General features: G+C 41.2%; 1 protein-coding gene across 1 annotated transcript; it reads right to left on the minus strand.

Annotated features, from left to right (window-relative positions):
* Positions 1-57: 57 nt before the first annotated feature.
* Positions 58-23,327, minus strand: prrt4b (proline rich transmembrane protein 4b). The gene is made up of 4 exons (XM_020652534.3): positions 23,202-23,327; positions 16,001-17,143; positions 9,846-9,983; positions 58-2,813 (listed from the first exon to the last, which is right to left on the minus strand). Exons 2-4 carry the CDS (start codon positions 17,049-17,051, stop codon positions 769-771), a joined length of 3,234 nt encoding a protein of 1,077 aa, XP_020508190.3. The 5' UTR covers positions 17,052-17,143; positions 23,202-23,327; the 3' UTR covers positions 58-768.
* Positions 23,328-24,945: the final 1,618 nt, after the last annotated feature.

Below are 24,945 nucleotides of genomic sequence, written 5' to 3' on the forward strand. Positions count from 1 at the left end.
CTACTGTTTCATTTAGTTTCAATGTTACTTTGAATCTTTCAAGTAAAAGAAGCCAAATGTTATAAAACAAACTTTATTAAACATTGTGTTCAGCATTGTTATGTATGAACATAAATAAATTACTAAGCCGGTCACAAAGGTTACTGTCTGTGAGCAGAAGCACAATCGAACAGTGATTAATTTAGGAGAATAAGTAAATACTGTGCTTTTACCAGTAGAGGGCACTGCTGAACCATGAGTAAGTAAGATGTAAGCAAGTGAGATTAGTGGCATGTTGATATAGAGAATTAATAGTTTGATAATCTTAATTCTAATCCTACTATCCAACATGAGATGTAATGACAGATTTTGGCAGAGTTTGAAAGTGTATGACTTCAGTAGTATTAAATAAGTGCTTAATTCAGTCACAGTACTATCTATTGGAATGTTTGAATGCAATAAAAACATTTGTACAAATTTCTTATCTCCACTCAGTAAAATGTTACAATTCTTTTGACTGTATCAAATTTCAATAGCCATTATCCAACATTTAAAAGTTACAAATTACCTTTTGGCTTTTGACATTCTTGGCACTTAGACCCTCAGACATTCACTAATGACCACTTAAGAAAGCTCAAACCTCAAATAACTTTTATTTGGCAGCTAAAGGTCTTTTGTGGCGTACAAAGATACCATGCCCTACCAAAAAAACCTGACAGTCAACTTGCTGTGCAGAGCACCCTCCTTGATAAGTCCTCAGTGTAATCCTAGTTTGACCAGACTTTCCTTTTATAGATCAATAGTCTCACTGCAGATGCTTAAAGAATCGATTTGTCTGCAAACACTGATGAACTCCTCCTGCACGGAGCGGTCTGCCTCAGATGACATGTCCAGGTCCAGGCTCTCCTGAGAGGCTGCACCCAGTGTTTGATAGTTCCTCTGTGGATCAGCATTACCCCCTCGCTGCTGAAGCTGTAGAGCATGTCTCTCTGGGCTCTGGCAGAGGACCAGCGAGGACCCTCCAAGAGAGGCTCTGTAGAGAGAACAGGAGGAAGAGCTGTCTCTCCAACGTTCAGGAGAGGAAGAGCTGGAGGATGAGGATAGGGAGGGAGATGGTGGAGCACCTACAACAGTGTCTCCTTGAGATTGGACACGAGGGGGTTTGGGTATAGAGGTCATCTCTACACAGGAAGAGGTCCGATACAGGCCAGGGTCAGATGTAAGCGGGTCGCAGAGGCCATTGCTGGGAAGTGCACCAACGTTGTTCATTGATAGATCACTGCATCGTATAGGCCTTGTAGGGCTGAAGAGGCTCATTGGAAAGAGGGAATCACTGAAGAGTGCCTCGTCTATACTGCGACGCAGGTTGATGGGCGAAGGTGGCCTCAGGTCTGTGGTGGAGTCACTGGTAAACGAAGATCCACCTGAGGGATCTCTGCCTCCTCCATCCTCAGGTTTCGCTGAACCTTGTAAGTCCATATCCAAGTCCAGGTCTCGGTACGCCAAGCCCCTGTTGCTGTGATAGAGGAGGTCCAGGCCGTTAAGACTGCAACCAAGCCTTTCATCCATCAGAGTGTAAAGAGGAAGGCTTTCCGTCTCTCCAAGCCCAACAGTATCGACGATGGCAAGCTTCTCATGCTGGCTCAGGTTCCACTGGTAGGTCCCAGGCAGGATGGGCGACTTGGTTGACAGCAGTTCTGTCCAGCAGCTCCCTGCAGCTGGGAGGTGGTCAGAACAATAGACTGGTTGTGCGACCACCAAGGCTAAAGTGAGACAAACCCCAAGCTCGCACAGCCTGCAACTAAATTGAAAAGCCCACCAGGGCCAAGGGTGGAAGACCTCCTCCCCACCTGCAACTCCCAAAGCATTGAGAATTGCATATAACTGCAATCCCGCACATGCTAAAGAAAACAATGCTGAGACACAAACGGTCACAGCTGCACGGTCCCAGTCCCGGCTCTCTGCAAAGGGGCAGCGGTTGTAGCGCTCAGCAGGCGTTGGAGACGTGTTGTTCAGGTGGTAGATGTGCTTTGAGTCTGCTCGAACGTAGATGTAGAACACAAAATAGGCAGCAGACAAAAATGTGGCCAGTGCGACAAAGGCTCCACGGGAGAGAAGTGAAAGAAAGAGGCAAAGGGGAGGCTTTTGCTGGTAGAGCTTTAGCAGTGTCACTGGTCCAAATGCAGCGGCAAAGTGCAGGACAACAAGGCAGGCCAGGAAACACGGTCTCTGGAAGGCTGAGTAGGAGAGCTGCATTCTTGAACGCATGGAGAGAAGAAGGAAAACAAGGCCGAAAGCTGCAGTCAAGCAGGGAAACGGGGCTTCGAAGAGCATCATTGAGGCTTCTGTGGAGGGTAGGCGGTCCTGGTGGCCGTAGGCATCATATAGGAGTGAAAAAGATCTGGTACAACCAGCAGCAAGTAGAAAAAGGCTCACCAGGGCAAAGTAGCCACATCCCGATGGGCATCGTAGTGGCAAACAGAGCAGATTCAGCGCTGAGGCTAGTGTTAGCATTGCAAAGGCGCAGCCAGAGCCGTAAACATGCGCCTCCCATGCCATGCCCCAAGCTGCCATTGCACTGTTCCAGTCAGTGTACAGGGGCACCAACATGGGAGGCGCTGGGATCAGGAAGGGGTTGATTGATTGGTTTGTGGCAGTGGTGTTCTGTGGTTGCTTGATATCTGAGGGGGTCGTGGAGTCCCAGGTGTCGGAGAGGTTGCAGATCCCGGAGTGCTCCTTATTGCAGTCTGGAAGGAAGGTGATGTGGCTGTCCATCGGGCTGGCCATCCAGTCTTCAGTGTACGTTGGAATATTGGCACTTTCTTCGGGAATGCCTGGGGGGAAAAGCAGGATACAGTTTGATCAAACTTTGGAGTAAACAAGAATAATATTTGAATGAGTTATTGAAGTGCAAAAGAACAAGAAAATTCCTAATCTTGGAAAAGGCTTGAGTTGTAAATGTCTACTTTTATATCACTGCATACTAATGGTGCACTCATGAGAAAACGTAGAAGTGTTAAATTGGCGTTCAAACTATGTGAGCCAGAAAACATCTTGGCACAGATCCAGGACGGTGAAAGCGTGCTTTCCTCTTAATGTGCTAATCCTGTTTAAAAGCTTGTAAGAAGCCAACTTCAAACAGAGCAGGGCCTAGAAGAAAAGGCAGTGGTGTGTGTGTGTGTGTGTGTGTGTGTGTGTGTGTGTGTGTGTGTGTTTTACAGATCAGCCCACTCAGAACCACAGAGCTGGGTTCTCTTGCATTACGTAAGCCATCTGGAGTTTCGATGCAAGAACGGGTTATTATGATTGCTTTGGACATGTTTTAACACTGCAAAGGAAATGGGTTTGCTTTGGAAATGATGGAGTTAACATATGTATGCTTGAACATCAAAGAAACGCCTGCAAACCTCTTTTGTAACGTACGTGTTTATGTTGTTCAATTACTAAATTATGACTTAAAAAAGGATGTGGCCTAAGTTCACTTCACACAGCGTTATGTCTCATAGACGGTCAAAACACAAAAAAATGTCAGCCTCCAAGTCCTGTAATAATCAAGCCGCACATGTTTTTTTCCATGTACCATTACCATCTCTACATACATGCAATCTTACCGCCACAAAAAAAGTATAATAATGCCCATTTATAAACCTTGCATTTAAAGAGGGAAACCGCTTCTAATTACATCCGCGTCATTAGTACACATACAGGCTCATCAGTCATTTTGCTGCAGGCTTATTAGAGACAATCACTCCTCCATAAAGAGCCAGGTGCTATAATGGACCACTGAGACAGGAACAAATGAACAGGATAAACTGACAGCTCAGTAAATCACACAGCAGGCAGGTTTAGTGAAGTGTGAGCTCATAAATTTATTAAGTCCACCTAGGTTGATTAGTCCATGTTTGTCAGCAGAAATATGGAAAATCTACAGGTCTGATTTTCATATAACATGGTGGGTTGATGTAGCATATGCTAAGGAAGAACCTGTTACATTTTTAGAATAGATCTGGATTCAACTCACTAGCAAGCCACACATTGTGCAAAGTGAATGGTGCTGCACACAGCTGACATGATGCTTTAACTAGAACAACAGACATGTTTTGATATTCTTATTTTTGGAAATAAAACTGGACGTATAAAGAATGTGGTTGTATTTGCAAATATACATTAGACGACTCTCTTTTAAATTCTCTTCTTGTTTTAATATTGTTTCGGTGTGAAACGAGGAATGCTTTTTATGTGTGAGAAGTTTCTTCAAACAGCCAAACAACATTGTCATAGCTTTTTTTCTAATACTGTGGGGAAAAAAAGGGTTTCAACATGCCCAAGGATGCCTGGTGAATATATTACATGTAGCGGCCATATAATGTGCCACTTTGAGAACTTAAATGTGCAGACATCAGAACCACAAAACCTCTAAATCTTTGCGTTTACGTTAAAGATGTCTAATGTGTTTCCCAAGTCAAACTAAAAGAGGAATTCATGCGGTTTAGCTTTTTTGCTTAACATCTTTATCATCTGTCTTTTATGCTTTTATGGGTTGTGTCTTTGAGTTTCCCATCCCACCCTGTCCTGTCCCCCTAATTCGCTCTTTTGTTTATGATTCCCCTTTAACACCCGCCTTCAAAAAGAGGAAACTCCCGTAGGTGGGTATGTTATTTTTAAACTGGGACAGTTCTCTTTGAGTGCCCTGATTTTTTTTTACAAGCCTCCTCACAGACTTTCTGCCTCTCTGATTTTTTTTTCTAGAATGGTATAGATCAAATGCTGCATGGCAGCTGCTGCTTCCATTATGTTTTACATGGAAAGTTGTTTACAGTGTACGTCTGCTTTTAGCATTCTGATGTCACAGCCTGTAGCTCTTTCAGTTGTATTTATCTGAATCTTTTTCTTGTACAGTTTGTCTCTGTGTATGTTTATGTCCATTTGTTTATTGGTGCATTTACATAGTTTTGGACTCAATATTGTACACTTTGTGAACAAAGCTTTGCTATTTTCTTCCTTCAGATCTTCAAGAGTGGAGTAGTATTTTCACAAGTGCTTTGTTAAAAGCTTTGGCACTGCCCTGTTGTCGGCCTGCTGTTGACAAAGTCCTTATCATTTTACCTCATTCATCTCCTGACCCAAGAGCTCAATCACCGTCACAGCCTGAGATGAAAACGTCAAGGTTGATGAAATACGACCCGGCTGCCAGGTGTCTGTGCTTCTCCTACTGTAGCTTAACACAGCAGTTTTACTCATGAAATCCTGACGCGTCTTTTGTAGCTTAATCACATCCTCAACAGCAGGGAAAAACAAGAAATGATGATGCTTTTTCACTGATTCATTGTTTTTAATTAAACCCTAATGAATATTTATTAGAAAAAGTAAAACAGTGTTACAGCGGTTCCCTTTTGCATCTTTCTAATAATCATCCTTCACAGTTTCACAGAACGGTATTGTTAAGCGCAAATATGGCAGGAAACAGTGAGAGAGATGTGTGAACATTATTCTACATTCAGATATGACTCTCACTGACACAGTGCTCGATGTTCTGCCAGAAAAGTAAAAGCAGTACAGTCATGAAGTCAAGTTTGGCAAATGGACCAAACACACTGTTCTATACTGCCATCACGTGATATGCCTGGAGGGAATGACTGAATTATAAATGCAGTTGATTAATTATCAAAGCAATGTCCTAAATTGTCATGGCTTTTCTGCCATCAGAAGGTCAGTTTGATCAGTAAAATCGGTAGCATAATTCTTACAGTGAGAATGAATGTCATGGTTATCCATCCAGTAGTTGTTTGGACCAAAATGTCTGACTTGGCCATCCAAATTGCTGTAGCCAGCTTGGCTCAAAGTAAAACGTTTTTACTGATGACATGAATCTTTTCTTGTTGCACTACATAAAAAAAAAAAAAAGAATTGGGATTCACGCGCCATGCTCTAAAACTCATGAAAACGATTTTGTGATAAGAGTAAGAAAATAAAGAGGGATTATATTCAATCTTGTTGAAAGTATTAACAAGGGTGTCAAATATGTCCTTTGAGCTGCACTGTATGACTGCACTGACAATGTCACCCTAACAAAACACACATTAGCCGTGTCGGAAACGTGGCCGATGTGTAAAACAAACACACAGCTGCAGGCGTTTTGAATGTGGGGGCAGCTGATAAAGTAGGTAATGGTTCATTACAGTGTTGTGCCAATGACTTCTATGTCCATATGTTTTCTTTCCAGGGCGATGCTGATGGCCCTGAGTCAGGCCGAGTGGAAAACGTGACGGGTATTGAACTGGTGCTATGTTTTGTTTTCCCCGCTCATGTCAATAAATGTCACATCGGAGCTGTCGGGCCAGCCAAGCGGGCCGCAAAGAGTTTGGTATTTGATGGCTGCAGTACAAGGATGGATCAGAGCGTTACGTTCCACTGCATACTGCCTGGTCATCTGACACATTCCTGTGGGAACAACTTTCTCATGCTAGGGATAGAGACACACAGCCTGAAAACTAAAGGGTCTGTGGGCATGAACAATGTGGCTATTTTAACTATTAAAACTTTAATATTCATGTAAGTACATTTAAAATGTGTTCTGTCCACCTGCCCAGTATCAGCAGATAGACAAAGTTAGCAACGAGCTAAAGGAGATGAAGCTATTGAATCAAATATTTCTCTCAGGAGTTGATTATCCAAAGGTAGAGCCAAAGGACAGTGAATACTGATCTAATGTTCACCAAGTGGCCAGAAACATATCTCCAAAATAATGTTGTTAATGTTGTTATGAGGGAGTGTAAATAAAGAACTTGTTACCTAACAGTTTGCCATATCAACTTAAAAGTAAGCGATTTGTCAATGTTGTGTTATAACTTCTATCTTCTGCCTTGAATTATCACTTCAATAGAGGAGTAGCGAGTATGCTAACAATGCTCTAAGGCTATAGGCTACTGAGGCAGCAGTGCTTTGAGCTAAATGCTAATGCTAGCAATGCAACCTTCTCACTGTTGAGGGTGCTACAAGAGGGTTTATGTTTAGAGTGCATAATGTTTACTGTGTTCAACATCTTAGCCTTTTTAGTTCAGCATGTTATCATGCTACCATTTGCAAATTAGTGCTAACAAAATTGAGCTAACAGCTACAATGTTACAATTCACTTAGCAGACGCTTTTATCCAAAGCGACGTCCATCAGAGAGTAAGTACTAATCCATTCATACACCGCCACTGAAGCAGCGGGAGCAATGCAGGGTAGGGGGTTGCCCAAGGACACATCGGACGTGTTGCTCAGCTGGGGATCGAGCGGCGAGGCGCCAACTCTACCAACTGAGCCACAGCCGCCCCAGCTTAGGGTTTTCTTAGGATGTTAAAGTCTGGACCAGTCGAGCAAAGGACAAAAAAACAACAGACATTCCTAGCATGCTAAGCTACAATAGCATGGCTTAAAAGTCTTCATTTGATCAACATTGCCGTATTCAACATCAAGTCCTCCAGGATGCTTGCACATAAAACTGATCATTGAGAAAGTTTTAGTACTAATCAATTAATCTTCTGGAGGTATATTAAGACTATGAGGTTAATTATTTAAACAAATCAATGGCTCAGACTACAAATGAACTCGTGAATCTTCTTAACTCAGAAAACCAACACCACACACTGAAACTTTCTTCATGGTTAATTTATTCTAAGGAGTATCTACATTCGGGCCTAAATAGAAACACTATTAGTTGGCTGGTAAAAGAGTTTAATGGGTCTCCTCTAACACACATTAGTCTATGGACAAGTTAAGGTTTAAGAAAAAGGTGAAGAAAAGAATGAACCTACATGTTTAATTGGCTGCATGTTGATTCTACATTATATAACTGAGAGCTCAATGTTTTTTTCTCCCTGATTGCCTTCATTTGGATTTCAGTTTGGATCACATCAGAAAAAGCAATTTAGTGGACGCTCATGGAGAAATTCAATCAGGCATAAGGAAGGAAGGCAAAAGGAAGAGCCAGTCCAAATCTGAGGCACTTAATGCAAAATCACCTGCTTGGGGTTAATTTAAGCAAATGGTTTAGCTCGTATAATAAGTTTGTTTACTTCCAGTCGATATTTTCAACAACAGATTTTTGCTCTGGGGAGGGCTCATTTAATTGGCAGGCAGACTGACAGTCTAGTAACATTATTGTTTCAATCACTCACTCATGACACACCGAGCCACAGAGACCCCCTTAGTGTCTTGTCTTGAACGACTGGCACATTTGACAGGTCTATTTTTGTAAATCACTTGACAACATCTGCTATTCTGGGACGAGGTAATGTGGGTTACATCTGCTCCTGTGAACTGGGCTGAGAGTCTTTTAATGAATGTATTTGACCAAAAGTCAAGTTCATGATGAAGGACTAATATAGAGATTACATGTAAAGAGTTTCAAACTGATATTTTGTCTGATTTTACATAAGAATTAACAGAACAACTAATATATATTTGTAATAAGTTATTGTCAACAAATCCTATGAAAAGACCAAAAACCAACTCTTCTTTATATCCAAAGCCAGATAAAGCTAATTCTTTGGACCATAGACCTCCACTGTTGTCTGAAAACAATTACAAACACAACAATTCACCATAATGGATAACATATTCTCTCATTTCTAAAAACAAGGGGACTTCAGTTTTCTATTTTCTCACTTGAATAGCAACCCTGTATTCATCCACTCTTAAAAGTAGTCCCTAGACTTTAGCATCTGCCCTTCTGCCCTTAGACAAGACAACTGCCTTGGTGCTGGTGTTCATTATATTCGACTATAAATGTGCTACATTATTTAAATTCAAATAATGATGAGAAATATATATTTTTTCATGATACCAATACCTTGTTAAAACTGGGACACTGCCCCTTTTTTGTGGTGAAAAAGGCTACGGGGCACTTAAACCAAACTTACATCTTTGTTAAGTCTTACTGTGACAAAAACAGCACATAATCCACATAAGATGGGTCTATGTTTTCATTCTAGATCAGAAATGCTTCGTGAATACCTCAGTATGTCTTATAATTGAATGGGTCTTCCCTAAAATCTGTTTCCTATTCCCCACAAAAAAAGAGTCAGAAAAAACAACAGGCTATTGTACAGTTTAAGGACCAAATTATCAATGTGTGTCTTCTTAGTTATGAGAAAGAAATTATTTAAAGATGGCCCTTATTTGATATTGTGTCATATGAATGGCCGTGTGGATCAATGCAGTGGGAATATAACATTTTTGGGTGTGGTGAGTGCCATTTTATCATTGAGCCCCTGCCTTGACGAATGTCTGTATATGTCCCTGATATTTTTTTCCGGTTTCCCTGACACTTCTTGTCAGTCATGATTGATTCGCCAAGTCTGTTTCAATTGCACTTTGTTGCATTTCACTTTTATTGCCACGCAGACTAGTTGAAACTGACACGAGCAGCAAGTCTTCATTTCGGTCAAGATTGCCTCAAAGTACTCTGCTGTCGTCGGCCGGCACCTAATCAATACTTGTGTGTGCGTTTGTGTTGTAAAAGGCAGCCATTGCCATTCGATCGATTTGTGTATTTATCTGACAGACTGTACAGGGAAGATTTGTTTATGTGTTGGGCATTGTTCCCTGCTTCTTCTGTTCTCAGGAGTTCTCCAACAGCTTGAAAGAGCAGTTTTCTTCTCCCGTTGGAAGCAATTAGAGGCTCCAGGCAAAGCATGCAGTGTAATTGTTTTTCCCCAGTCCTCTGACAGATTTACTGATATTGAAACAGCAACAGGACTGTTTATGAAACAAACAAGCATCCAGTCTGTCATGGTTATCCTCCTAGCAATATTGCTTGCTTGGAACAGATGGGATTTTTCACAGTATGTTCTTCAAATTTTAAGGGATTTGTTTGCTCACCTGGGCTCTGCAGCGTGGATGGTGTTAGCTGCTTAGCGGACGGCGTAGAAACGACTGCCAACTCTGTGTCAATGTCTCCTGAAGGAACCCCACCTTCATAAGCGTCGTCATCCTCTTTATCCTCTTTGCCTGGCAGCTCTGAGGAGACACAGGCAGTGTAACCTCTGAGTGATCTCAAAGGAATACAATTTAAAGAAGACAACGATGCGGCTCTAAGCAGCCGGAGAGAAAAACAGATTAGCAAATCCTGAGCCTGCCACAAGAAAGTTTTAACCTCTCTGTTCTCTGGTCAAAGCATATCTGAGAGTTCACACTGCAGAAAAACGAAGGACTACATTTCTTAACCCAGTTCTGTCAAATGGATCGGCCTTTCTTCCACTTAGTTGAGGCCAGTCGTCCACAGCACAGTCGTCTGGCCCTCTGTAGTCTAATTACATTGACATCCCGGATGCGTGTGTGCATTGAGGTCAATCAAAAAATCCAGACCCCTAGCTCAATCGTCTTTCATCTTAGTGTGACAAAGTGGAGGAAAAACAAAGACAAGCGTTTCATACAGAGACGGAAACAGAGACAGAATCTGAACGTAACGACTTCATCGTAGAGCCACATCTTTCTTTTCCCTTTGGTACTCGCGCTAAGTGTGTTTTCACAGTCAGCTCTGTGCACAGGGTTTGTGCAGCAGTTATTAATGAATGATGGAGCAGATGAGATTTTGGGTAACTTTCAGTGTGTGGGAAAACTGATTAGCTGACTCCATGATGAAGCTTGGGAAACCAGGTACAGAGTTGGTTTATGGATTCAGAATTAATATTAATAAAAGATACCGAGGCATAAGACTATTGGGAGGAATAATGAGCTGGGAAAAAATCACAACAGCTTCGAGGTAATTCTAGCTACTATAATCTAGGTCATGCTTATGGTACCCGAGTTAATTGTCAGTTTTAAATGTCTCTAAAATCAAATCTTGCGCATAACATTATTGCACTGTTGGCCTCCACACAGCTGGGGATCTGTCTCAGTTAAATGAGAACAAGAGTGATGCACGACAGATTCAAATACAGCACATGCAACTAAATATATGAACATAGACTTTAAATAGGAAAGGGACTATGCCTCCTGTTTTCACAATGCATCAATTGATGAAGTGCCCTAAATATGCATTCTTTTAGGTTGCAGCCCATTTATAGAGGCTGAAGTCCTCAAAGTGGGTGGCCTGGGTGTAACTCCCCACACCCTCCTGATTTCCTACTCTATCCACTGTCCTATCTAAATGAAGGAAAAGCCCAAAAATACATCTTAAAAAAAACACAAATTATTTTCAATGGGATTCAGGGGGGCGATTCTCCGGCTGGAAAAAGATGTCTGATTGTATGAAAGCTGATGATAAAATGAGTATATGAGTGCATATTTTTGGGAGATGTTTGGATGAATTCAACGTCTTATAATAAGATGTCGATTAGGATCTATTAATACCAACAAAGATTTATCCTCCCTACATGACTCCAGGTAATTCTGGGGTTTTCTAGGACTGAACCCATTTTTTCTTGTTCTCAAAAACATATCGGTTAATGTATTACCTCCGTAAACATTTTACTAAAGATCCTGTGCTCTCAATTTCTAGTTTCAGGTCTTTCTCAATACAGCACGATGTTCATTTTATTCCAGGTTAGAGTAAAATCAACAATAAAGTTAGGTATTATGTGATGAGTTGCTTCCACGTCAACTTACGAACCAAGAAAGAGACAAAAGATTGAATATCCACCAATTTCCAAATATGGTCACTTCTGTTTCCAAAAAACCAACATGGCAACTTCAAAAAATGCCCAGCTCAGAACATCAAAACAGGAGCTTACAAACCAATAGCTTACAACACAATAGCACCACCCGCTTTTATTTAGTGTATGCACATGAGTGGTTAATGGACTTGAGCTTGTATTGCACTGTTCCAGACTTCTGACTACTCAAAGCGCCTTTTACACAGGCCACACCCACCCATTCATACACTGGTGACAGAGGTTGCTATGTAAAGTGTCCATATAAACTAATCTATTCATGAAGTTGAAGTTTTCCCAAAAACTGTGTCCCAGTTCCTGCCTCAGTTGATATCCATATTGAACTCACTTCCCTTCATTCTTTGCTTTTACAGTAAATCTGTCGTTTGCTCAGCATGTCAAGTGAAACGGAAGGAGACACACGGCATGTAAGATCCGCGGTGCAGACACTCTGATCTAAATTAAATTACAACGGCTAACAAGATCTGCAACAAATGAGATGTAAGGACAGCAAACATGTGCACTCAGCCACTCAGTCACAAACAGTGGAACTCATCACTTAAGCACATCACACGCATAATACTGATGACCAGCTATTTGCTGTGACTCTGCTGACAGTGTAAAAATCAAAGCATAAAAAAGGGATGGACTTATTGAACAGCTCATCACTCCTCATGTACTGAAGTATAATTTTACTAATTAGTGCATGACCTGAAAACACGTCAGTCTGTGAATTGTTTCTCAGTTGAGGAAGAGTACTTGAGGCAGTGAACGGATATGAATATCTACCTGAGATGAAGCCTAAATTGAATTTAAAGTAGCACCCTTAGTGGGTGAACTCTCTGAGGCAATGACGTCCCTTTTGGTGCGGTAGTTATTTTCGGCGGCTCCTCATTATCTTTTGCCTCCAGAAATAATAAACAAACGATGATGTTGCACTCCATTACACTCTGCTTTATCTGCGTAAGCCCTGAGAGAGTTTGCAGGGAGAATACATGTGTGGGTTTTTTACAAAGACAGTAAGCTCAGCGTGATAAGGAAGAAAAAAAAAATCGGGTCGGATAGCAGCGCAGAACAGAGTCGGGTGCTCATAATCAGGTGCATAAATTGGATATCAAGGCTGAGATACTTTTTTGGTTAATGCACATGCACAAAATTGCTTCTTAATTCTAATTTTGCACATTTTTCCCACACGTCTTGCTGTATATCAGTGTGAAGAAAGGCTGGAAGTAATTGAGATTGTTTAATAGCTGCATATTTGCTTTAGTCAGGGCAGTTCCGCCTAAAAGCTGTGGGTCAAATCCTAAAAACAAACATGCCTCTAATCCCCCCCATTTTCTTAAAACACACGGACTCTTCCTGATTAAAGAAGTCATTATGAGAAGATTAGCATAACATTAAAGCCACCATTGTGTTCTGTGTTTGCCTTAGAGCAAATCTTTAAATCTATACTAGGGCATCAGATATTCATGTCACATACTCTTCGACTAAATCTCCTCCCATAATCAATTAATCTGCCAGTGGATGTGCATTTACCTTTTTCCTATAGTGTTCAAATCATACAGACAATATATCCTTAATGGAGGGTGTTAAAGGTCTAGCCTTACTGCTGCATGTTAATACACTATACAGTAATGGAAAAGTGGGAGGAGGGAAAAGAAAAAAGGAGAATGAGGAAGATTTTTTGGTGAAAAATGTCGGTAGTAATAGCCGACGCTTTAGAAAGTCTATATTTGCATACTACATATCTCATCAGTTATTTCTTCCTCATTTTCCGCCCTCTCTTCTCATAATTGCCCTTGCTATCAGAAATTGGAGTGTCCCTTAGTGGAGGATTTTACATGTGCAGAGCGGTTGTTTTTTTTCATACCTGACAGCCTCCTCAAGGGCAGCACCGCGTAGCAAATTTAGCTCTGTCGATTGATGAAAATCTAACCATGTGTGTGGTGTTGATGTTCCACTCATCCAACAGGGAACAGATTCACCCTGTGCAGCTTTGAAATAAATTCCTACACCCAGACAGATTATTCACACTGGGATAATGTATGATAATGCAGGGGTGCAGTGCTTTCATTTTGTTATTAGTATCCTTCCTGTGTGTCCTTTGGCAAGGTGCAATCATTATGCAGAGCAATACCACACAAAACACATGGCTGCATAAAAACCATCCTCTATTGGCTGTCATTTCTCCTTGAATGACAAAAAGCTTTTCTCCCTGACAAGACGAGATGTTTTTGTCCTTAAAAGCAGCCACAACTGACATGTGTGTCCATGGAAAGAAGTGACAGGGATTTGTGTTTGTACAGGGGCAAAAATAAAAAGAGTGCAAAAAGGAGAGAGGGAGGAGGCAGGGGGCAGGGTGGGAGGTAGATGGGAGTCTAAATGGCAAGAAGCATGTTCAGCATCCATGAACAGCGACTGGCGAGCGCATGTGTCCCACAGGAAAGGTGGCGGTTTCGCTGAGTGTGCGTTTGGAATACTGATACACAACAACAGCAGCCCTCCCCGCACCCAGGCCAAGCCCCTCTCTATCGCTTCTGTAGGCCAAAAACAAGGGCAGACAAAACACTGCAAGGTAGACTAAACATAACACCATCAGTTTCAAAGCAGTCAGGGAAAAGCAATGTTGGAGATACAAAATCTGGAGTTGGTGCATTCCAACACTACATTTCTATTTCCCAAAAAAAAGGAACCCTTAATGAAGTGTTTTGAAAAGAATGTAGTGAAATCAAACAAGAGCATAGCTTTCCAAGGTCTATTGCTCTAATAGACATGCTTGCAATTCCATCTCTACTCAAGGTCCATTGAGCAAAAGTTTGGATTGTACCAAGTCCTTAAAGCGTTCACAAAAATAGTTTGGGAAATTATGTGACATCTTTACAAATTCAATCTGCAGAGGAAGATGGTTCCATATCATTGAGAGCTGAAGAGCAGCCAGTAAGTTGACGTACAAATCTGAATTAAAAAAACAAAACAAAAAACAACTAAAGTTTAAATTGAAAGAAACTGAGACGTTGATAATGCTGACATTTTTACATAAAAAAAAACTGTGATAAAAAATTGCATTGTGTACATTAGAAGCAATACAGTGGTTTGCATTTACTTTCATGTATGCAACTGAATGTACTTTAAGGGTTGTAAGAAAATATAACATCATTTTGTTGGGATACATTTTTCTTAAATGATGTTTTGGTATTTTTCATCATCTTAAAGCAACTGATCAAATTTGATGTCAAGAAAAATATATTTATAAGGTAAGAAGCATTAAATTATGGATGTTGATCGATATTCTTCTGCAGAATATCATTATGTCCTGCACATACTAAGTGTAGACCTTATTTTATGCATACATCAATCCAATAATCCCGCTTTTATCAGATGGACAGTGAGCCTCCCTGACTGAGAATAATCGACTCATCATTTTCTGGCAACACCTTTGAACCCTACATGATGAATGTGTCTGTACCTGGTGGAGGACGTTCCTCTGCAGGCTCATTAACCATACAGACACCAGACTACCAACAGTGGTGGGGGATGGGCTTTGAAGAGGGAGGTGTTGGCTCAATGTCGAGTCGAAGTCTCCTGATACCTACAAGCTACCAGTGGCTGTGTTAGCTCATCTTATCTCCTTTTTTTTAATCCTCTGCGGAGAACACAAATGCTGCTACAAAAAAAGAAAAAAATCCTTCTGGTCACTGATGTAATGGCAATGTTGGACTGGGATTTGTCTTGATTGTTTAAACTGGATGGTATGAATAACTCACTGGTAGTGATTGTGTAATGCTAAATTAAATTAGAGTACCAATCGTGCCAGTCAACAACAACACGTCACTCAAAAAGCTTTTCAGCCATCCACAAAACATCTTTTGATGCTTCATTCTCCATTCTCTATGTCATGTAACTATGAAATGAAATAGTTCAAAGTCTGTGGGAGATGAGCGTTGGAAATACAATAAAGATGTTTCACCCTTTTGTACTGTAGATGGTTTGGGTTATTGTGCTGTGGAACAACTCCCATTTCTGAAAACTCTCACGCTGCTTGTCCACAGGATCAGTAGCTTAGAAAAACCCAACACTGATTAATACCACATTATATTAAAACACTCTTATACAGCATCTCTGTGTAAGACACATAACAAATCCTTGCCACCATAAAGATTCCAGACTTGTTCTTGTAGAGAATTAACAGGGTTTCAACAAGGTCTGGATTTATGCAAATGTTGGACCTTTGACTTCTTACCATGTCAGAAACACAATCGATCACTCTGCACTGTCTGCAGCCTTCTGACAGCCACCTATTTAACCCTTAAGACCTGCCCCCATATGATTGATCACATCTATTGAGTCAATCCAGCCGGCATTGATTTGTTTAAGTTTGCTTACCTCCTGCTATTGAGAAGTTAACCCTTTGGCTCTGAGTTGTGCTTGTTATGGATTCCGGCACTAGTTCTGGATTGATCGCCATGGCAGTGGTGATTACCCCCAGCTGTTCCTCCATGGGCCCCGACCTGCCCTCAGAGAAGCCTGAATCGGCTCCACGCTTAGTGGGGTGGATTTCTGTCATTGTGGCCTCTTCAGCTCGGAGGGTTATGACAACAGCAGTTTCTTGAGGTTTCCTGACAAATATGGTGTCTGAGGAAGTAGGGGCAGTAGTAACAGGCCTCAGAGTGTGTCTGGGCCGTGTGGTTTCAACAAGTCCTGGGATTGTTGTTGTGGTTTGGGCTGCTGACCATGTCAAGGCAGTGGGAACTGTTGTTTCTGGGGCTATCGAAGTCAAAGAGATCTTTCCTGCAAAGCCTTGAGCCTCCTCTTTATCAGTGTGTTCCTCTGGGAGGTGTCGTGTAGTGGCACCCTTGCTGGGCCCGGCTGCTTGTGTGCTGTTCTGTGGTGGGTGGGAATGTGTTGCATTTTGTTCAGGGCTGCTTGTGCTGGTGGGACTGTTGGTGAACACAGTGTTTCTGATAGAACTGCTCGTGGGAGAGTAGGAGTCTGAGACAAGAGTATCATTGTTAGTCTGCGTTGTGGTGCTGTGTGGAGAATCTGATGTTCCTGTGGGAAGTGATTCTGTTCTTATCGCTGTCACGCTGGTGAGGAACTCCTGAGCTGAAGCGGTGGGTGATTCAGAAGATTCAGAGATGCTCCAATCCCCTGAACCAGGATGCTCTTGCAAGAGGTCGATTGATTCTGTCAGACCTTTGGCGGTTGTGGTCAACAAAGTGTCTATTCCAGCTGAGCCGCCAAAAAAGCCAAACGATAATGAGGAGAGGGAAGGAAGCTTCGGTAGTTTTGGTTTCCACCAGCCTTGTGTATCCTCAGGTGGCTTTTCTCTTGACGGCGTCGGTCCCCAGAGGGCCTCCTCGTCAGCCACAGTCTGCCTGTGAAGCAACAGGAAACACCAGAAGCAGAAACCCAAGGTCCGGAGGAGGCGAAGCATGCTGTCGACAGTGGCGAAACGGATCGGTCACATGTTGCTCTCCATTCTCCTGCTCCCTGAGGCGGGTCTGGCTGACTCTCCAGCAGAATGGCCTAAAAGACGAGAACACACAGGACACTGAGCGACACACTTTCCATGCACTCTTGGACAGCTACATTTGAGTCGACGAAAACTTGATGAAACGAGCATCTGTTCAATTTTTTATTTTCATCAAACATTTTTGGAAGACCATGCATTGGTTTTTCAGAGTGTGACCTGCTTTTTAGCTGTTTTCCATACTGTAAATAAATCAAGTAAAGGAACTATGCCACCCATTGCAAGGATTGCTGAAGTTAGCATTGGCTAAAAAAACATGTCACCAACCACAAATCACAACAGGAGCTTAAGTACTATGGATACCCCGTAATTAGTGGTGTCCTGTTAAATGTGGGGGTCAGTATTTATGTCATGCTGATGCTAACATGCGTGCTGTGTCGTAGTAGTTGGGCGGCTTCTTGGACTGCCCAATTAGAGGTCTTAAACCTGAAGAACTTCCATCCAAATGCAATCTATTCTCTGAAGAGTGGTCAAGAAATAATGTATGTGTGTGAGAGGGGTTGGGGGAGGTTTGAGGAGAATTAAGAGTCCGGGTTGCCAACATAAGAATAGAGGGACCTCTTTTTCTTTTGTGGAGCACCGAGTGGTTCAAAGTCACTAGCCTGTTGCCTCAGTGAAAAGACTGGAGCACCAAAGGAATTTCCCCTGTGAGAACAACAACCTGTATGCTTTAGCTGTACTTAACTCCCCGCTATAGTGCCCCCTACCCAAAAACCCACCCCCTAGCCTTGGCCTTGGTCGCTTTCAATCTCAGATTTATTTGCTCTTCAAAGCGGAAGGAGAGAGATCTGTTTGTGTGGGAGTTGGAAAAACATCAATATTCACACGAATACACAAAGCTTTCTATCTATCATGCGTTCGCTCTCTTCGTGAGTATTATTTCACACTTTTCCCTCATTGTCAGCCTGTATCCTTCTCTCTGACATGTTTATTTACGACTCATATTATCCCTGCCAGTTCTCTCCACTCTCTCAAATTCTTTCTTATGAAAACACAAGATCAATTCACCACTCGCTTAAGAGTCCATGGCTTGATCTCCCTCATCAGTTCTTGACCTGCCATCTCCCGCTCTGTTCCTGCCCGCAGGGATAAAACCAACCTATATACAGACACAGAAGCTGACAAATAAAGGCATACTTGCAGGGAGGTTCGAATATAGAGCTTCCCACACACTCCCTGGTTTTAGCATTTTGACTGAACACCCTGAAAATCATTTTCCAACGAGGTGAGGTTGTTTTTAGATTCCTTGTATGCTCATGCTTGCGCCAACCGACCCACACACAGTCACATTTGATGCGTGCAGAGATATTGTGGATGCATTCGGATCTGATTCTGCATGTTAGTGCAATTGTGTTCGCCCACATGTACTGCTGTTGTAGGTACATACACCCACGCATGCACACTTTTGCAGTATGCTTTGCAGGCTTTTTTTTTAAGACGTACAAAGGAGTCCAAAAACTAAATTCTATACTTTAGGGGGTAAGGGAAACAAGTCCTATTGAAACTTTATCATAGACATTTTTTAATTTGCTGTGATGTGAAGCTTGGGTCCAATTATCTTCCATTCCTGATTGCCTTTATGTTGATGTCACACTAACTGATCAATTATTTAGACAGTTGGGAATATGTATAATTTATTTGAGTTTTGGCAACATTCTCACATTTCACATCAGTATCACTTTCACTCTGTGTCACCTGATGCAGTCAATGGAAACCCATGTTAAACAGATACTGATAGAGTTGATGTCAAAATGAACATCTTTAAGCATATTTGAATCAGATTTATTCTAGATAATATCTTCAAAAGTTGTTGATAGATCTTGGTGTACATCCATTTATTTCAGTCTTTCAGGTAGTAAATGGTTTTCCATCTTGTAATGGCACAAATGTAAAAAAAAAATTTGAAACATGTTTTTTTGTCCAAAACATCCAAAAAGTAGTTGAAGTATCGTTCACTGCTTTCTATTTTGTTTACAAAATTACAGTTATCTACCATCTTCAACACTAAATATATAGTTTTTTGTTGATCGGTCAATGAAATACACTCCTTGCTCACAAGGTCAGAATTCTCAAAAAAAGAAAATGGAAAAAGCCCTTTTCATTCTTCTTTTACTGTAGCTCTGTTTTACTTTTAGGAAAGTGAAACGTCTCTTTCGTGGCTCATTGTTCTTTTTGTGTCTTCCTGCTCGCTGTAAACTTTGTTTATCTTTAGTTTGGTGCTGACTGTGGAGCATGACAAAGGTAGTTTCAGACCTTTTTTGGTGGAAAACAAATGTCTGCTGCAGCTGAAATGCTATTCAAGAGTAAATCGCACAAAAAGTAACACATAATAATAAGCTTAAAGATGTAAAAATGTCCCCTTAATCTGACGAGAATGACAAACTTGTCGTTGGTTTGCATTCATGATTATCCATAAAAATCTGTTTTTGATAACAGCAGCCTAAATATGTAAACAAAACATTTCTAAGTTTAAAAAAATAGTTTCTAGCTATAAAAATAACTAAATCTGTCAAGAACATAATCATTTTTATGAATTAAAGAAATTAAATAATTTACTAGTTTCCTTTCATTTCAGATTGGGCTTTAAACTTTCACCTCGTCAGACGCATGCCTGTTAGTGTAGGCATTGTGTGGTTTGACAGGCAGCAGAGCAATTGGAAAGGAACTATAAAAAAAAAAAAAGTGTCTGTGGGGAATTTACAAGTCCCCTCTATTATTTTGCTGGCGTTTTGTCTCGCTGCTCCTGACAAAGACGAGGCCTGCCACTGTAGTGTGCTCAATGGAGCGGAGAGCGAGGAAAAAAAGACTGAGAGGCAGAAAAGAAGGGCAGAGAGCAAAAGACAAGGGCAATAGAAGTAGAAGAGAGACACACACAAAGACACCATATTGACATTCAGCTGTGGTATTCTAACTCTAGGAGAGTACACTCTGCAGCAGCCTGCCTAATGCTCAATTTAGTCTGTTGCAGAGCCTCTTTCATTAACTCTGTAAACAGACTCCTGTCGTTCGATTTACCCTGTGTGTGTGTGTGTGTGTGTGTGTGTGTGTGTGTGTGTGTGTGTGTGTGTGTGTGCGCGCACCAGAGGCCCCCACTCACTCTCTTCTCTCAGGACCATCAGCCATCTTGATCTCAATCAGCCTTCAACCTGCTACACCATAATTCTCTATAGAAACTCCTTCATCCCACATTAATCTGACAGCGGTATTTGGATATAACAAGCCCCTCTGTGATCATAATAAGGCTACTGTGCTGGAGCTAACAACAAAAGCAGAATGACAGGGGGGAAAGAGAAAGGGAAAGAAGAAGAAAAGCTAACAAATCTGAGGAGAAGAACTGTAGTGACTGAATATGAGGTGTGTGTCGCTCCTGAGTGATTGAAATGCAAAGACTCTACAATGAGCAGTGTCACAAATGGAGATGAATTGACTTTGGCCAAAGTCATTACTTTTTAACAAACCAGCTGTAAGCACTGAAAGGCCTGAGGATAAATTACACAGTGCAGGCTAATGGAGTAATTTACCTGCCTGCAAATGGCTACTACTGAGGGTGAAATATTTTTTTTTATGATATGTGGGTGTGCATATTTACGAGCGCTAGTTTTTTTTTCACTCTGCATTATTTCCAGGGTTACATGTTGCACTGGTAATTACATGTGCATCCTCCCACATGCTGTTCAGTCCTGTAGTTTCAATTGCTGCTCTTTAAAATCAGCGCCTAAATCTCCCCTCTAAGGAGTCAACTTATGGCTTTTTCCTGTTGTCCTCTCCTGACTTTGTCGCTATGGGGGGATGTCAATACTGCGCGAATTCAATCTGACTGGCCGCTTTAAGCCAGCAGGGATTTATTCTGCAAAAAGCAGCACATTTGAGGGGCTTTTATAAAGTGCTGGGGAGCTTAACGTCGCAAACAAGTGTCTGATTATCCTTCTGTCAATCTACATATGTAGTTGTCATTTCGGTCATGGTAAACTCTCCTGACTGCTCTTAGAAAAAAAAACATCACAACACAAACACAAACCATACATACATCTCAGGTGAGTGATGTCCTTTCATGGATTGCACTCACAACAACTTTTACTCTTTATGCCCTTATTGAATTGCCAAAAAGTTCCAAACGTAATGAAACACTATCAATAAAGATTGATGTATAAGATACTATATCAGTACTCTTATTTAAAAGGAATCAGTCAAGCTGTTGGTTATCTAGAATATATGTGTTTCAGCGTGTGCCTACATATTACAGAATATCGTTTCTTCACAGTTTGGAGACTGTTTTGAGAAGTGTTTTGTTGTTGTCCATTGCTTTGGATATACATTTTAAAGCCACAGTTCAACTTTCTAGGATAAAACCGAATTAGCTAACTTGACAAAAGATAGATGAGAACATCCCCTCCTCACTCATATCTGTCTTTTAAAATACAGATACAATTATGGCTGGTTAGCTTAGCATAAGGAATGGAAATGGGGAAATTTTTCATGAAGCCAAGAAATCAAACGACGCATAATCACCTGTTAACAACAACTTTTTTCAGTCTTTAGCACAGATATAAAGAGTATCTTAGCCATTGCTAGTAGCCACATTTTGTCATCTTGAATAGAGCCAGACTGGTCATTTTTAGTATTTATGCTAAGTTAACTGGCTTTTATGATCACAAAAAAGGATAGGCGAGTGGTATTGATCCACTTGTGTACAGCAACTCTAAAAAGAAAGCATCCTTCAATGTTGAACTTCAAATAATAAATTGCACTTTCACATGGGTGCATGTCAAATTTAAAAAGATTTATAAATAGTTGTGATTTTTGAAGTTATTTCTTTTTTTGTTTCAGCAATCCTTGTCAATATTATAAAGCCTCATCCGACATCATTGTCAAGGTGATTCTCTGCATTATGAAGAATTATGAAGGGCATATCCACAAAATGGTCCAACCGGCTACAGTCAATAGTCCCTGGACATTACCGGACATTATTGACTGTAATGAGCGCTGTTCTCATGTCCGGGAATGGCCAAACATCTGCTCATGAATCTAAATGAGCTGCATCACAGGCAGGAGTCCAACAGGTTACGTATGTCCTTTAGGATTTACAACCAAACACTGTCCTGAGTCATGCTATTTACAAACAAGATTAATGCCTGGCTATTCTTACCCATGGGTCTTTGTCTAGTGGTTCTTTGAAAAGCCAATTCCCACACGTATAGCTCGCACCACAATTACCTGTTTTGGACTTTTAATTTTTTGTTAGAACTTGTTGATTCACTAAGATGTTATGTTTCCTTTTCCTTCCATCTCCAATGCCTCTCAACCTCAACCCACTTTGACCCTACTTTGACCACTCATGAAACATATTCCCCATGATTGAGAATGGCATTAATTGTGCCTGGCTTATGTTCGCCCTCAGCAGTGAACCTGCAGACTATAAAGGACACCCTCAAACTCAGGCGTTCCACCAGCTGCCTTTGCCATGGTGACAGCTGAAGCCAAAGACGTCTCGCTAATCCGGCGGATTTGAGCACCTATTGGTCTCCGCTAGTTCCGCATGTGAGAGTGTGCTGCACTCACATGCAAATGTGCAGTGACACACACACACACACAAACATGCATGCTTACAAGAGCTTTGACTGCATGAACACCAAAACACAAACATATTCATGCTGAATTGCAATGACTAAAAATTCATATTTTTTTAAATTAAAGCTGCAGATTCATTTCAATTACAGATGTTGACATCTTTTAACAGAGTGTCACCGAGATGACCCACTGACAGACATACACAGTCTTATTTTCCTGTAGGTTTAAGACATGACCATTTTCTCTGCCTCCTCGTCCTTAAAAAACAAGCCCTTGTACATGTGTTCAAGGTTATACGTTGTGTTTTTGTCATTTTGTTTACCTTAAGCTGCAGATAGACTGTGTATCTAAGCATGTCAGAGCAGAACCAACCCAACACATCCCCGCTCCTAGCTGCAAAACAGCTGATTAACACACACATACAGAAAAAAAGAGAGAGAGGTACAGCTATGAGGACAGGTAGATGAAAACATGTCAGCTGCTTACCTTCAGATTTATGGAATAAGATGGAGAATCCACATCCAGCTGTGTGTGAGTGTGTGTCTGTGTGTGTGCTGCTGCAGGAGCGACCGTCTTTCTGAGCCTCTGTAGGTTCGTCTGTGTGGAATTGAGTTCCAGTCTCCCTCCCTCCCTCCCACTCTCTCTCTCTTCCTCTCTCTCTCTCTCTCTCTCTCTCTCTCTCTCCAGTCGACTCTATCTCTCTCGCTCACTGCATCAGTGCTCCACTGCTGTGTGGCTCCCGTCACAATGCCTGTGGTCACACCTCACCGAGCAAATTGTTCATTAGAGGAGACCAGTCAGTAGTGCGGACACTGGGAAACAGAGTCAGGCATCAGGATAGCATTTCTTATGCAAACACACATGCTGAATATAGCATAAACAGCTTTTACACATGATGTTGTGCAAACACAAACAAGCTGTATGTTGGTAAAACTTTGACCTATAATTTAACTTGTATGCTGATGTTTGTGGGTTTGCAAATAAACCCAATGCTTCATTCAAAACCAAAGTTTTAGTCCTTGTTTTAGAAGTTTTGTCCATCCTTCCCATTGCGTACGATACTATTGGACTAAGAAAGCTAGTCCTAAGATTTCAATGAAAAAATACTTTATTCGTTATTTCCACCTAAAATATAAGTTCTGATTAGATGCCCTTTTGGCAAGAAAAGATTACATACGAAACCATTTGAGAAAACATTTCCATAGTGAAATTGATGATGGTTTGAGCTTTGATGGAAATGATTGTGGTAATGGTTGAAGGAAACCAGCCTTTACTGAATAAATGATAAAGGACACCAGTTGATCATCTTTTGTTGAAGTTTTAAGTTTGTTAACCCAATAAACCATCCTGCCACCCAATACATCTTCAGGCTTTATTTCTATAATTCAGTTGTATTTATAAAGCACATTTTATACAAATGTAAACTATATGACAGCATCTCATCCTTTCTTGCTTTGCTCCAGTTATCATTGCTACTACTGCGAGAGGGATTCGTCCCTTAAAGGTAATCGGGTTACATTTACTGGCAATCTTCCTTTACTACTGACAGTGATGTTTTCTTATGGAAAGTAGAACATTAGACGACCTGAAAGGCCAACAAATGAGTGGAGAAAACCAAGACAAACGCATACTTAGAGTAAGATTTTGCATTAAGCAGTGTTTAAAATCTGTTGTGATTGCCTCTGAGTTATTTACCCGGGTGGCTTTACCCATGAAAGATTGATCAGATTTATCCTCTTCTGATAAAAGTCAATGGAGTCAACAAAACAAAGGTGAAGGTGAAGATCATGGTAACAGTTGACGTGGATGCAGAAGTTGATTTGCAAACACCCTGGTTGTTGTCCTTTTACTTTCTGCCATGTTACAATATTGGCAAGCTCCTTCTTGTGTGGGCATTAAATGTTGACATTTGACCCTAAATGTAAGTAACATAATTGTCCAATATGAGCGTAACTCTTTGGGATACTTGGCTGCCAAAATGACAAAAACAAGACCCACAAAGTACATCCATAAAACATCTGTTATTATTTTAATCCCATCCAAACCCACAACAACTCACGTCATATCCTACACAGTTTACATGAGGTTGATGAGACTCACCTTTTACACAGTTTGAATCATTATTCTGCCAGTATCTTTCATCCGTTCCCATCTGAGGTATCCAGTGTGTGTAGGGTGTTACTGTCGGACACTGACTTCCCCCATTCCCTTGACTCTATATAATCCCCAG

This window comes from Labrus bergylta, chromosome 23, assembly GCF_963930695.1.
Source record: "Labrus bergylta chromosome 23, fLabBer1.1, whole genome shotgun sequence".
Classification (NCBI taxonomy): domain Eukaryota; kingdom Metazoa; phylum Chordata; class Actinopteri; order Labriformes; family Labridae; genus Labrus; species Labrus bergylta.

Excerpts from the sequence above, each read along its gene's own strand:
- prrt4b (XM_020652534.3), bottom strand. The coding sequence starts at position 17,051 with ATGCTTCGCCTCCTCCGGACCTTGGGTTTCTGCTTCTGGTGTTTCCTG. Across the intron at positions 9,984-16,000 it reads TAACTTCTCAATAGCAGGAG|AGCTGCCAGGCAAAGAGGAT; the intron begins GTAAGCAAACTT and ends GTGTCTCCTCAG. Across the intron at positions 2,814-9,845 it reads ATCCACGCTGCAGAGCCCAG|GCATTCCCGAAGAAAGTGCC; the intron begins GTGAGCAAACAA and ends TTTTCCCCCCAG.